Genomic DNA, 14,646 nt, shown 5'->3' on the forward strand with positions numbered 1-14,646 from the left:
CTCAATGCCAATGGCATTAAATGACTCAACCCTGCCATGCCCAGCCCCTTCAGCTTCCAGGGTCTGTGCTGACATCCTTGTCACGACACTCCTTCATTCTGTAACGGCGCTTCTTACACATCTTTTCATTCTCCCCGATGAACCTTCTTCACTTCAGCATCCCTCTAGTTTCCACAAGGTTGGATTTGGCTCTTTTGCCACCTATGATGTGGGCAGAAGATACTCTGTTGTCTGACATCATAAGGGAAGGAAGAATTTTTCTTAATCTATATTGTGGATAAAGGAGAGGGGTCACGCTTATCATCTTGGGTGGCCAACCTTCAAATACAGTAATTTGCATGGTAAAATGTACTTAATTCTGAAGTTATACTGAATTTTAGTAAGTCTTTGATGATTCAGAAGGCACCGCAGGAATATTGCAATGCTTATGACTCATTATGAATACCAGTGATCACTACTGAATTCTAGGTTTTGCAAAGGCCCCTGAGGGATGCATCAGATTTGCTTCTGCTCAGTTGTTTCCCTGCAACGGACAGGTGCAGCAAATCTCTGAACGTGCCTGCAAAACCCGTGGGGAACCCTGGCCGTTTTTTGGTTTTTTTTTAATTTAGATATAATCCACATATAACATTGTGTAGGTTTAAGGTGTACAATCTGTTCATTTGATGCATTTACATACTGCAATATGATTACTACAGCAGCATTACCCAATACCGTTACCATGTGACATATTTATTATTTCTTCTTTGTGTTGAGAACTGTTAAGATGTAGTCTCTTAGCAACTTTGACATTTTATAATACAGCATTGTTGACCATAATCACAATCTTGTGTGTTAGGTCTCCAGAACTCGTTTACCTACTAGTCGTAGGTTTGTGCCCTTAAACAACATGTCCCAAGTGCCCTGTCCCCAGCGCCTGGTCACCACCTTTCTACTCTCGGTTTTACAAGTTCCATTATTTTAAATTCCACATATAAGTGATACCATACAGTCTTTGTTTTCCTCTGACTTCTCTCACGTCCTGGCTGGTTTCTCGCTGTTCAGTCCTCTAATATGATTCCATCCATTCAACAAATACTTAAGTTCCTAACAGGGGCCTGGCAGTATTTCTAAATTTTTGGTTCTGGCCTTAACTATTGCGTATGATCTCCTCCTTGAGGACCCCATCAGACAGAATAGGTGCCATGCCTCCCTATTTTCTGGTCAAGCCTCCAACTTTCTGGTAAAGCTTTGTTTACGTCTGTTTTCCCACGATGGTCAGTTATAGCAAGAGGAGTAGAAGTTTTGTAGAGTCTTCCTCTTCATCTGGTTCGTTGGGTCGTAACGCACGATAAAAATGTGAAGCATGATTAGGTTTTTAAATTATTTCCAGTTCTTGACCATTTTTCTAATTACAAAAGAGAATTGTACCTGAGCTCATCCCTAGGCCAAGCTGAGATGGACTCAGAAACTTATATTTAGGTGTGCCCCACCTCCTTCCTTCCATCATATAATGCAGCAATTCAGGAGGTTTTTTTTTTTGCCGGGGGGGAGGGGGGGTGGGGGTATGATATCCGCTCATTGATATTTGATCTCTAACTTTATTCAAGGTTTAATTAATTTGAAGGCACGGTGAAGGGACTCTGCAGACCAGGAAGCAGCCTTGGCTCTGCCAACGGCCAAGCTCTTGCTTGGATTTCCTGTACTGTAGCTTCCTCAACGATTTTAAAACGGATGTGTTAGTACTTGCCCCTAGGAATGCAGGGAGAAGTCAGATGATGACTGGATGGAAGGCTTGACAGAAGGAAAGCCATTAAAATATATATTAGAGCTAATTGCTACCTTTTCTGAAGAGTTGCATTGTTTTAAAAATAATCAAGCATTTTTTGATACTAAGATGTTTTTCACTGAAATTCTTCCAATTTTCTTGATGTGCTCATTTCAACAGAATTAAAAAACAAACAACAATCTATCATATCAGGTTAAAAAAAATTTTGACTTAGTATTTTAAATTTATCGAAATGACAGCGCAACTAAGTCAAAGCACCACAACTGAAAAATTAGGTGTAATACATTAGGTGTAATACATCTAATGCCATATTTTTAAAAAATTCTAAAATAGAAAATGGTATTTTAGTCACACCATGTAGGAACATGTTTAACACGTTAACAAAAAAACTGAAGAGGTTCTGGAGTCATATAGTTTACAGTTAATGATATTCCTTATGCTGTAATTAACTTTGGACAGCCAAATCTTCCAAAAAGATAGAAAGTAACATTAATACATTTCCTTTTCCTTGTTTTTAATTTGAATTTTATTCATTTTTAAATTGTATTTGTTTAGATGTATTCTGGTTTTATACTAGTAAAGGTGAAATAAGCTTGAAGAATTTATACCTGTTTTGTATAAATGCATGCAAAACAATGTTTTGTATAAACACATGCAAGCCACGTTATAATAAAACTAGTTTACGTCCCACTGGGGAGAAGGAGAGGATGGCCTATGAGATCACGTGCCCCTTAAAAGGGGTCCATGCTTGAAAGACTCTGATCTATATGCCTATTTCCTTTCTAAAACAATTTGCTGCCTTTGAATCTTATCACTGGTTTAACAGCAATATTTATGGTTCCATTCTGAACACACTGAGGTTAATATCTTAATAGCAAGTAACTTTAAGAGTTAAAATAAAAATGTTGATTTCACTATGTACCACATAGTTTATGGTGGCAGAATTTTATATATTATAATATATATTGTATAATTTTTAAATTAACATGCTTTTCACTCAAACCCTCAGGGTGTTTATGTGTATACACAATTGTGTTTTTAAGTAAGTGAAACTGAAGAGGCAAATCTCAGTTTTTATAACCATTATCCAAATACAACCTATAGTCAGAAGCCAAATTATACAAAACTAACACAAATTTCAGAAAAAGCATTCAAAAATATAAAACTTACTGAACTATCAAAAGCTTATCAGCAAAAAAGAAGGGTTTTGCTAATACAGCAGCTATTGCACAAGCTTAGCTCTAGATTTCAAGACCAAGCCTCTGGCATCAGGTACTCAGTTTTCTTTCAATTCTTCTATTTCCCATCTTCCTTGAGAAGCTGATCTTGCGTTAGGACATAACAGTTGAGGCAGCTGGATTTATAAGAATGAAGAAATTCATCATACTCAAGGAGAGTCCATCATCATAGAAATCTCCATCTGTATCATCTCTCTTTGCTTTCGATAAGAACCGCCCAGCCAAACTTCCACTATCAAAAGTTTGTGTAAAATATACTTCTTGTACAGGTGGAGATGTCTTATATTTAATCTCTGTAGAGGGTCCACCTTCATTAACATCAATCTCTTCTGAATTTTCATCAAATTCTTCCATCTCAACACCATCATCCATAAATTCTGCATTAATTGAGATGAGTAGAAGACCCAAACATGGCCAAAAGCCTTGGAAACGCATATTGCTCATCTGTCTTGCAGGCCTATTTTCAGCAGCGACAGCTCAGATGTCTGAGTTGCTGTCGCTTGGTCCCCATGTCTCCCCAGACCTAAAATATTTTTAATTGATGATAGTTAGACTATCCAAGACAACTGGATTTCACATATTTCTACTGAAAACATGCACAAAATAAATATTTCTTCTTTTCTATAATAGGATAAACAATATCTCATGATTAAAGATAGGTACGCATTGAAATTCTTTCAGATAATCTGGAATGAAATGTCACTTTTTTCTATTCTGAGTTTCTCTCTGGTGAAAGAATAAACAGGACGATAAAAAGTTCAAAGTTCTCTTCTCAGTTGCTGCAAGCTGCCTACTCTGTAGGTTGCCATATGTATTTGCATAATAGAAGGCAGACTGTGATAAACATCATTCATGAGTCTGTCTGGTTTTTGTTTCTTCCATTTCATGGACTATCTAATCTCAAAGTTCTCAAAAATCACTTAATCCAAGATCCTTTCCTAGACAACAACTACAGAGATTGCTTTTTTGTGTGAATCTCCAAAAGGCTATAATAACAATTTAAAGCGAAAGATGAGGCAAAAGATATCTCTGAAAATTACATTTGAAGAAGGGAGAATGTAAATGGAATTAGCTATTCCAAGTGTTGAGAAATAGGACCAAGTTTGGGGGTTAATTCATTTAAATCCCAACTTTTCACTCAAAGTTATTCAAAATAATATCTATTTCACACTGGATTTGTTGCCAAGCTTATCTTTTTAAAAGTACAATAATATATGCTTGCTGTAAAAATTTCAAACAGTGCAGAAAGAATGAGAAATACCCAAACCCTAAGTACCTCACCCCTGATCCCCCAATCCTATCCCCAAGGTAATCACTTAACAATTTCTTGAGTCTCCTTCTAGACACTTTCAGTGCATATACTGGCATATATTTCCTTAAAACACACACAACATGGAATCATAATATACTCTGTTCTATAACCTGACAATACTTACAGCTGATTTATAGTAAAGTAAGCTATGAAGTGCGGTGGTTTTCCTGCGGGGCTGTCAATGTGCTGTCTTTGTGGGGCAGTTGAGAGAACATCAACAAGGCCATTTCTTATAATGTGAAATCCTGAAAATGAATGTGGAGGGTGCCAGGGCTTTTATGCCCAGGTCTCCTCCTGAGCAAGAAAAAATCATCATGGCTTCCCCTCCACTCACTTAAAAACTTTATGGAAGGAAACTACACGGCAGGTGCTGGCCAGGCTCTGGGGATTCTGAGCCCCGTCAGACACGGCCCTGCCCCCACGGAGCTTTACAGTCTGCTCGCCCTACAAACCACTGCCCCCTTGAAAGCATCTGCTCACCAACTCATTCAAGCCAACCTTTACTGAGCACCCATCATGAACCAAGGGCTATTTTAGACACAATAAACACAAAGACGAACAAGGTTCCAAACCCGCCCTTAAGGAACAGTCAAATGGGGAAACAGATTATTCTATTACCATGAGAGCAGTGTGAAATGCGCATGGTGCTAAGATGATGCAAGACGTGGGGTCAACCACTTAGCTTTGGGGGGGCCAGAAAAGGGGGTTGAGAAGCCTTCCTGAAGTGCACAGGGGGAGCTGGGGTGGGGTTATTTCAGGCAGAGGGGCTAACGCCAGCAGATACCTCCTTCGTGGCATGCAGGGAAACCACAGCAGTTTGGGGCTTCTGGGGCCTCCGAAGGAGGGTCAGATGTGGAAGGCTTTGCAGGCATCTAAAGGACTTCAGACAGATCCTAGGTCATGGGGAGATGACTGATTTAGGCACAGGACTGGGGGAGCATAAAGGATCGGAGAGCTCACTCTTACAGCTGTAGGAGGCCAGGAAACCATCCAGTAGACTGTGTCCAGAGGAGAAATGATGAGAACCTAAACCCGGGCGGGGGTAGAAGAGAGAGACTAAAGAGATTCTTAGCAGGTAAAGCCATCAGGGCGTGAAAACTAACTGGATGTGCAGTTTAAGGAAAAGGGAGGGGTTAGGGACAACTCCCAGGCTTAACATGGTGGTGCTTGGTAGATGGAAGTCCAGTCTCTCCAGAAGTTAGGTTAAAAGAGATTTTTTTAAAAATTTGCACGCTCTGCAAACCTCTTAACTGATACGTTCCCCTCAGCATAAAAGCCTTTTTCTATCTTAAAATAAACACTCTCTAAATTCTGTGTTCTCCTCCCATCTTCTTAAAATAAGCAACAAATCTTCCTCACCGCCCATTCCATCTTCAACTTACCACAGTCTGCCAGGGTCCCCAGAATCTCCTGAAGCTGCTCTAGCGAGGATCACCTGGGAGAAGGGCCCTTTGCAGGCCCACTCCCGACCTCTGCAGCACTCGGCTCCAACGGCCAGGCCCTGAAACCCTCTGCCTTTGCTTCCCGATGTTGCGCGCTCTCCACATGTCCTTCAGCCCCATACAGTGCTCCTCCACTGGCTCCTACTCCTCCCATCCCCTATTCCTAGAATCCAGTTCCATCTCAGGTCCCCTTCTCTTCACATCCTCCATAAGGGAACCTATCTCCACCCATGGCCTGACCTCCATCTTCAAGCTGAAGTCTCAATTCCAATGTCATTCTTCCTAAATTCCAAAATCGGGTATCCAACTGCCCATATTCAGTCCCATCAAATTTGTCCAAAACTCATCACTTCTCCGCTCCTATATTCTCCACCTTGGCAAACGGAGCCGCCATCCATTCATTCACCAAAGCCTGATATCTGGGAGGCACAGATGGCTCCAGCCCTGTGGCACTGTTGTGCGGTGCACAAATGCACTACTCATTGCCCCCTGCCTTTGCATTGCTGTTCACTCCGGTCAAAATGCCCTTCCTTTCTCTAAAAAACATATTTGACACATATAAAACATTATATACAAAGTCATCATCCCACATTTTTGCTTATTATTCCATTTTGCCTTTATTATTTTTACAATATATTTAATACATGTATTAAGTACATCAATACATACAAAACTGTATATGTTATATATTAGTCATAAAGCAAATATAATAAACAACCATAAAACAACCCAAGAACTAGAACCTTACTAATAACCTGCATCTATCTACGAGTCCCTCTGCTATCCGCTCCCTCTGCTTCCCCCTCTTGGGCATAACCACTAGGCTAAATTTTGGTATATTGTTGTTACTTTTTTTTTTTTTACAATATAGTTTTACCATTTATGTATGCAGACAATATACTCTTTGGTTTTGATGGTTTCTGAGCTCAAGAAAAATAGTTTCATACCAAATATGGTCTCCTGGAACTTGCCTTTTTTCTCAATATTTCCTGAGATTCATTCTTATTATCAGGTATAGCTGTAGTGCATTCATTTTCACTATTGAATACTATCCCTTAGTATGAATATACCTAACTTACTTATTCTTTTCCTACAGACAGGCATTTCAGCTTTTCCAGTTATTAGCAATCATGAAGATGTTACTGTGAACATTCTTATACATACCTCCTGGTACACATGTGCACGAGTTTATTGGATATACAACCGGGAGTCTGAGTCATAAGCTAGATCCTAAGGTACGCAAATGTTCAACTCTGTGAGGTATAATCTAGAAGAGCTGAGGTGCCAGTTTACATACCACACAACGTACAAGTTCTCATACATCTTCTTTAGCACCCAGACTGTCAGACTCCTTAAATTTTGCAAATCTAATGGATGTAAACCGGAATCTCATTTTGATCTTAATTTATATTTCTCTATCTCCAATGCCCTGGAACATCTATCTATTTATAAGCCCCATGTTTCTCCTCTGTGAAATGCCTTTTCACATCTTTTCTATTGAGTTTTTTTAAAAATAGGAATTCTGTATATATTCTGCTTACTAATCCTTTGTCAGTTAATTGTATTGTAAATATCCCAAGTCATGGCTTGTCTTTTCACCACTTTGAATTATTTATTAGGTCAACATAAATCCTTAGTTTTAATATTGTTGATTTAATCATCTTTTCTTTTATGATTAGTGCTTTGTGTCTCAAGAGATTCTTTCCTGCCCTAACATTTTTTTCATGCAAACATCTAAACATTTGCTTTTGGTACTGAAGACTGTAATGTATTTGGAATTGATTGTTAGGTAAGGTGTAAGTCAGAAGTCAAATTTCATTTTTTCCATATGGTAACCATTGTTCTAGCACTACTTGAGTCATCCTTGTTCCCAGTGATCTGCCATGCCACCTCTGTCATATCTCAAAGGTCAACATATGCATGGCTTATTTTCCAGGCTCCTTATCTCATTGCACTACTCAGAATACCTATCTCTGCAGTATATACAACACCATTTCTACAATAAAACTTACTATCTTCTGAGGCAAGTCTCCTCAGGCTCTGCTTCATATCTGGAAGCATTCAGTCATTCTTAGTCCTTACCTATTCCATATAAGTTTAAGTATCTGCTTATGGTAACTAAACCTCTGTTGGAACTTCTTTTGGAAATGGCATTGAATCTAGAGATCAATTGGGGAGATCTGACATCTCTACAACTTGTAACAGTCCCACTCATGAAAAAAGATGGCTCTTCACTAGTTCCCACTTTGCTTCTTCATCTTCATCCTGTAAGTCCCAAATCGGGCCTCAGTCTAAACATTGCCTTCTCTAAACCTTTCTACCACCATCCCAACTAAAGTAGGGGAAGTGTGTCCTTTATATGCAATTTTTTTTAGATAACTGTAACAGTCCAAGAAAACAATGATATGAGTTCGAAGTTTGTTAGCTTCAGTGGTGGCACCATTCTTCATTGTTGAATACATCAGAATTTGAGAAGAATACAATGAGGCTAGTTTGGGACACACAGTCGGAGGTGTCTGCATGTCCTCCTGGAAGAGGCTGTTGGATGCATGCTATGCTCTTCATGACAGAGTTTGGACGGAGATAATGATTCGATGAGACTGCCTGTTAAAACTATACAGGCCAAGAAGACAACTGATAACTGGCCCTTGAGGACACCAGGATTAAAATGGGCAGAGGGAAAGAAAACTATGGAAATGGCTGAGAAACTATCAGAAACACAGAAGGTTAACCAGAAGAATGACGTCAAGGGGGAGCCAGGGGAAGAAGAATTTTGAAGAAGTGGTCAAAACTATCCAAACCCATTGAGAAGAAAAATCACTGGAAAGACCACTGGATCTAACAATTAAGAAATCATTAATGACAGAACAGATAGGTTAAAAACCCTAACTTCAGGGCCGGCCCCGTGGCCGAGTCGTTAAAGTTCTGCATGCTCCACTTCGGCAGCCCGGGTTCGCAGGTTCAGATCCTGGGTGCAGACCTATTCCACTCATCGGCCATGCTGTGGAGGCAAGTTAAGGGCAAATGACGCCTGAAAAGGTATGTCACTCTGCAAATAAACATGTATATACTGCAGATATGTAGGATTATCATTTCCTAAGTCTTTTTTCCCTTTCACCTCCAATGTACGTGAATGTATATTTGATATAACTGCTTTGGGGGCAAAGTCAACTTATATAACAAGAGGTGGGGTGGGGGGGCTGTCACTCAGAAAATGAGTACTGATGGTGCATGTGACATAGGAGGCAGCTTCTCCTTCCCAGTCACAGTGTTACATGGGGTCTAATCCCAGAAAGGGTACCTAGCATATCCAATTCAGTCACTACCACATGCAGTTCCCCAATAGCTTTTCACCATTAATCTCATATCCTCCCCTTTCCATGAGCACAGCTGCGTGCTGACCTGGAGGGGCTACCCCTACAGAAGCTACCGTTCACCAAGCACTCACCGTGTGCCACATCCCTATCACCTGCCTTATGTGCATCATCTTGTTCAACCCACCCCTCACGCCCACGAGATAGGAACTGGTACTATTGTCCCCATTTTACAGATGAGAAAATAGTGTTGGAGAGCTTCAGTAACTTGCCTATGTCATACAGCAAGTAAGGGGCACAGGTGAAATAAGAATCCAGGTATGCCTGACCTCAGTGCCCACGTTCTTACCATTTCCCCTGAAATAACTGAGAACAAGGCAACGTGCTATCCCTAAGTTGTATGAGTCTGGAGGTGGTTCAGTGCAGAAGAGGAAGAACTGAGTATAATTATGCTGTTCACCTGTCCAAATCTGCACAGGACACCATGGCTCAGCCGAGAACCTGCTCAATTCTGGACACAACTAAAAGATGTTAATGACCCTGAACAGCACACTCTCTCCCCACCTCCTTGTTTTCCTTAGGGCTAGGGACTATGAACTTATGAGAGGACAAAAATGCTTAGAGAACACTACTGCATTTGACCGCACAGAGCAGACATCCGGAGCATTCCTGAGAAGCCAGCAGGGACAGCGCGCCTTTTGCCAAAGGCACTTCTGCACCCATTTAATCGGGCCTTTAGAAAACGAGGCGTTCCGGAAAGAGAGCAGAGTTATCCTTTCTGCCCTGTCCGAGTTGACCGTCATAACCATTACAACTAAAATGCCCCATTTCTCACAGCGTCATTTTGCCACAGGGTCATATTTCTCTATACATTTCTCTATTCAACTGAGTTTCAGGCTTTTTTCTAAGAGAAGGGGGGGAAAAAAAGAACAAGTGGCCTAGATTCAAGGTAAAAATGAAAAAAGCAAGCTGACTTGCTTTGAAATGCAAAAGATCTGTACTTCCATCTTGTCCCAGTCCCCAAGGGACCAGGGACACCACCAGCGTTCTGCTCGCTGCTCTTCATTCAAGGTCCCCTGAAAATAGCTGCTTGTTTCCAAGGGCCATGGGGAGACCCTGCTCCTCTAGAAGGTTCCACCAAACTTCCCAAACCTGAAGCAGGTAAATGTCGGCCAGACGCCGAGGGGCGTGCTGCTGCTGCTGCTATCATTTTGAAGGCACTCTGGGTTGTATTTCCTTGAAGATCATCAAGTACAGCGAAGGTGAAAACAAAGTTAGTCTGTATCGTATCCCAAAATGGGTCCAAGCCATTTCTCAACCTCAGCCACAGACATGTTCTTCCTCAAAGCATAATCCTCAATCTGCAAAAGATTAAAAGCAGCTTATTAAACCAAAATGATAAGACTTTTTGAATTGAAGTTTCCACAGGATTTGCCAAAAAACATTAAGTACCTTCTATTTCTTGTCTTAATAGCAATCTACTGAGTTACATGGAAAGAGACACTTATCTATTCACCAAGCTTCCTTATTCTCTGGGCAGAAAAACTACATGTAGTAAATTTCTGATGCTTAGAAGCTGGATGAGAGGGTGAGTGTGTGTATGGGGGGCTCTGTGTGTAGATGGGAGGACTAGAATCTGAGTAATGGGTTGAAAGGAAATTAAGACCTTAAGTGAGGTAAATTTCTTCATCCTTTCACTCTCATTTTATTTTCTTTCATGTGTAAAATATAAAATAGGTTCTAGAGTTCCACTTAAGACAGGTATCTAGGGAAGTCATACACAATGAAACAGCTAACTTACCTGATCCTTGGAAATTTTCCCCACAGAAAAATATTTGGACTTCAAATTGGAGAAGTAAAGGCCAGATACTGCTGAGGCAGGTGCCATTGCTAATGATTCTGTTAATCTGATGCCTAGAGAGAGGAACATGGGGAAAATGCTCATTTATTCAGTGCCTAGCACAGGACCTGGCAGTCAGTAGGCACCCAATTAACTTTTGCTGAACAAGTGAATGAAAGTGAATTCATGCCTTCTAGGTGGACACATGACACAGTACGAAAGATGTGATCAGACCCATCTAGCAAATTGCTGCCAAGGGGATGAACAAACTCAGGACGTGCAGATCTCCTCTAACCCAGGGGGACAGGCGTGGAAAAGACTTCCTATACTCCTACCCCCAGGCCTCCACGGTCAGTTACAGAGGCGCCCATTTGCTCCAGCCTTGGAGATGAGAGCACCATCTGAACCTCCAAGGACTCCTGTGGGGCCAATGCTACCAGGGACCCATTAACAATGTGCCCACAATGGCACTTAGAAAGAAAAGATACTTTTTCTTAGGAGTTTAGAACTCAAAGGGAACATTAAGGCTATCTAGTCCAAGCCATTCATTTTACGCACAAGGAAACAGTGCAGCACAAAGGTTAAGTGCTTTGCCAAAGATCTCCCAGCTGGCTTACGGCAGAAACAGGACTCAAATCCATATCTCACAACTCCTACTCCTGCTAATGCGGATTCAACACAGCCTCACTGTTCCTCACTTAAATCTAGATTCCTTTAACTCCATCAGTATTGATGGCATGCTTTTGAGTAAGTCCACTGAAATTGTTAATTGTGTTAATAACAGCGTAAAGGTAAAGAGAGAAAGCTGAAGGGACGAGTGGGAGTTGTGCAAAACCAGTGCCCAGAGACACTGTCTATAAGCAATGGGAGGAGAAATTAACGTGAAATGTTACTAAAGGTTACAAAGGTCACTAATGGAGAGAGTAAAAGCAGTTAACACACCTGTAACGGGAAAATGGGGCAGGAGATGTATGGGGTAATATGAGTAGCTAAATTCCCATCTGTTAGAGGTTAAGAGAAAATAATTAAAATTGATAAATCTTAAAATGGTAAAATAGTAATGTAAGAATACTATTCAATAACATGGAGGTAAAATACTAGAATAGCTAGCTAGGAGTGAGAAAGGATGGGATTAGGGATGATTTCATTATAAGCCTTTCCATATTTTTAAATTTTTAACCATATGCACCATTACTTTGATAAAAGTGTATCTATTACATAAGGAGAGGGAGGTGCTCGCCTCCTCCTGGCACACACCTGTGCACCGCTCGATGTCAGCCAGTCTCCACATGGTGAGCTTCTCAGTGTGGTCAGGCTGGCTGGGGTAGCCGGGAGCTGGGCGGATGCCCTCGTAGCGCAGCCTTCGCAGGTCAGCGATGTCCAGCTGCTCGCTGCCGCAGTAAGCCCAGAGTTCTCTGCGGACCCTTTCGTGGAGCTCCTCCGCAAAGGCCTGGGAGCCCAGAATGAGGCGTGCTTAGGCAGAGGCAAGAGCCCTCAGCGTCAGTGCCCCCCACCCTCTCAATCAAAGTCATCCAGAGCACGTCCCTCACCTGGACCACAGGGAAAATGCGACTGGATTCTCGACTCGTTTGTAGTTTCATTAGCTGCTCTGCTCCTCAATTTTGGGCTCTGAAGCACCTTATTCAATGATGTGAGGAATGCAGGCCTTTTAACTTAAACATTTCCCTCACTGTCAGTCTAGAGCTGACGGTGGCCAGAAAGAGACGTTGGGACCATTGTTAGCCTCAGGGAGAGGGGAGAGGACCTCCCCATGGCTTAGATTACCCCATTCCATGCAGAGGAAGATGAGGAATCTACAGAGGATATCAACGTTAGAATGAGGAGTTCTGAAATAAAAATCCGTTTTTAATTTTTTGGGCTCTTCAGGAAAATGTCATGACAAGCAAAGGGAGATATCAGAACTAAGGCAAAGAGGTCAAGATTCTAAGGGTGACTACCACCTACGGCATTGCTGAAGGTTTTTCTTTGCCCAAAAGATGATGTGTGAGGGCCCAACCTGGTGGCGTAGTGGTTAAGTTTGCGCGCTCTGCTGTGGCAGCCTGGGGTTTGTGGGTTTGATCCCGGTCATGGACCTACACACCATTCGTCAAGCCATGCTCTGGTGGAGCCCCACAGACAAAACAGAGGAAGACTGGCACAGATTTTAGCTCAGGGCCACTATTCCTCCCCAAAATAAAAAGATGCGTGAGAGCAATTCAAGAATTCATAATTTAAAATATGTGCGATGTTAAAGCCAGCCTCCTCCAACATGGAAAAAGAAAAAGAAGACACTGATTCTAAGGGTTGCTTAGCTTTTTGGCACCCGTCATGGGTGCTGTCCTCAGTGCACTGCTGCTCTACCTCGGCCAGCCGGTCCCCCAGTGCCTTGACCATGATGCTGCTGTAGTCATCACACTCCCCCTCATAGGTCTTGCTCAGCTCCTCCACCCCAAAGCAGGCAACGGCGAACAGGCCCAGGTAGTCACGGATGCCTGAATGCAGGGGAGCGATGAAGTCGGACAGGCAGTGGTATGGGTCTGTGCTCGCAGAGTCTTTCTCGGCCTTAAAATCAAAGGAGTCGGTGGAGGGATCATCAGCATGGGCACGGCACCAGCACACAGTGAACAGCATTCTGGTATCTTCAAATGAATATGAGCTTCAAACTGGGATGTCTGTTTTGCTCACTGTTACATCCCTAGCACTTAGAATCGTGCCTGAGTATTCAGTCAATAGTTGTTGAATAAGCAAATAAAATGAAATTTCAAAGAATATATGGCATGATATAACATGCATAGTCAGGAAACCAATTAATTCGCTCCTTTACACACTCGCCAAACATTTTCTGAATGCCTACAGGTACTGTGCTGGGATCTGGAACCCTAAACATTCATATAAAAAGAAGTTTTTCCCCAAAAGTGTTTTTAATTCAAGATCAACATTAAATTCTGAAGTTAAGTTTGAGAAGGGTCCACTCAATGTATAAACCTTGACTTTGCACCAACAGAAGCAGTTCAACAAACTGCTGAGTCAGCAACACAGGGGCCGTGGCTGCCCGCCACAGGCGGGGGTCAGGAGACAGCGAAGGACTCCCTGGGTGGGCCCGAAACTGGACAAAGAATTCAGGAGGCTCTGCCTCTGGGACGTTCTCCAGAAGGCCAGGTGCCTATCCTCGCCCATTTTTCATTTTCAGCCAATGACTGACCCTTCCCTGTTACTAAGCTGGCAAATAAGGTCTTACACGTATTTCACAAATAGTAAACATTTGCTGAAAGATAAACAGCTAATAACTAATATTTATTAAGTGCTTACTATATGTCAGGCACTATTCTTGGTGCTTTATATGAATTAGCTAATTTAATCCTCTCAAGAATCTCGTGAAGTAAGTGATACCATCAGCTCCATTTTACAGACACAAAAGCTGAGGCAGAGAGAGCTTGATTAACCAGCTCAAGGTCAGACAGGGGCTGGCCCAGCGGTCTGACACCACAACCAAGGCCCTTGACCACTATCCGGCACTGCTTAGAAGTGATCAATTAATCAAGGAGTGGCCAACCCAGAAGTTTCAGAGCTATTTGCCTGCCAGCTCTGGAAACAAGTACAGCCTAATTGACACTGGGCAGAAAATGATTAAGTGGCTGTAGGCAAAAAGCTGTTTGATAATGGCACGTGGAAATGTCAGAGAGCTCAGGGACAGCGATGCAGGGAGGAGCCGCTTTCCAGTGTACTCTGCCT

At 42.1% G+C, this 14,646-nt stretch overlaps 1 protein-coding gene across 4 annotated transcripts in view; it reads right to left on the minus strand.

The window, feature by feature from the left end:
- Nucleotides 1-6,351: 6,351 nt before the first annotated feature.
- Nucleotides 6,352-14,646, minus strand: part of MTR (5-methyltetrahydrofolate-homocysteine methyltransferase) — a 102,965-nt gene continuing 94,670 nt past the window's right edge. For 3 of the 4 annotated variants that reach the window (XM_001914916.6, XM_070228822.1, XM_023646964.2), the window contains 4 exons: nucleotides 13,276-13,476; nucleotides 12,172-12,364; nucleotides 10,876-10,988; nucleotides 6,352-10,435 (listed from right to left, as the gene is read on the minus strand). In XM_001914916.6, coding sequence (XP_001914951.2) covers nucleotides 10,349-10,435; nucleotides 10,876-10,988; nucleotides 12,172-12,364; nucleotides 13,276-13,476 — 594 coding nt within the window. In that variant the 3' untranslated portion in view covers nucleotides 6,352-10,348. Of the gene's footprint in view, nucleotides 10,436-10,875; nucleotides 10,989-11,832; nucleotides 11,916-12,171; nucleotides 12,365-13,275; nucleotides 13,477-14,646 lie in introns of those variants that run through there. The other variant, XM_070228814.1, reaches the window with a different exon arrangement.

This window comes from Equus caballus, chromosome 1 (genome assembly GCF_041296265.1).
Source record: "Equus caballus isolate H_3958 breed thoroughbred chromosome 1, TB-T2T, whole genome shotgun sequence".
In the NCBI taxonomy this organism is placed as follows: domain Eukaryota; kingdom Metazoa; phylum Chordata; class Mammalia; order Perissodactyla; family Equidae; genus Equus; species Equus caballus.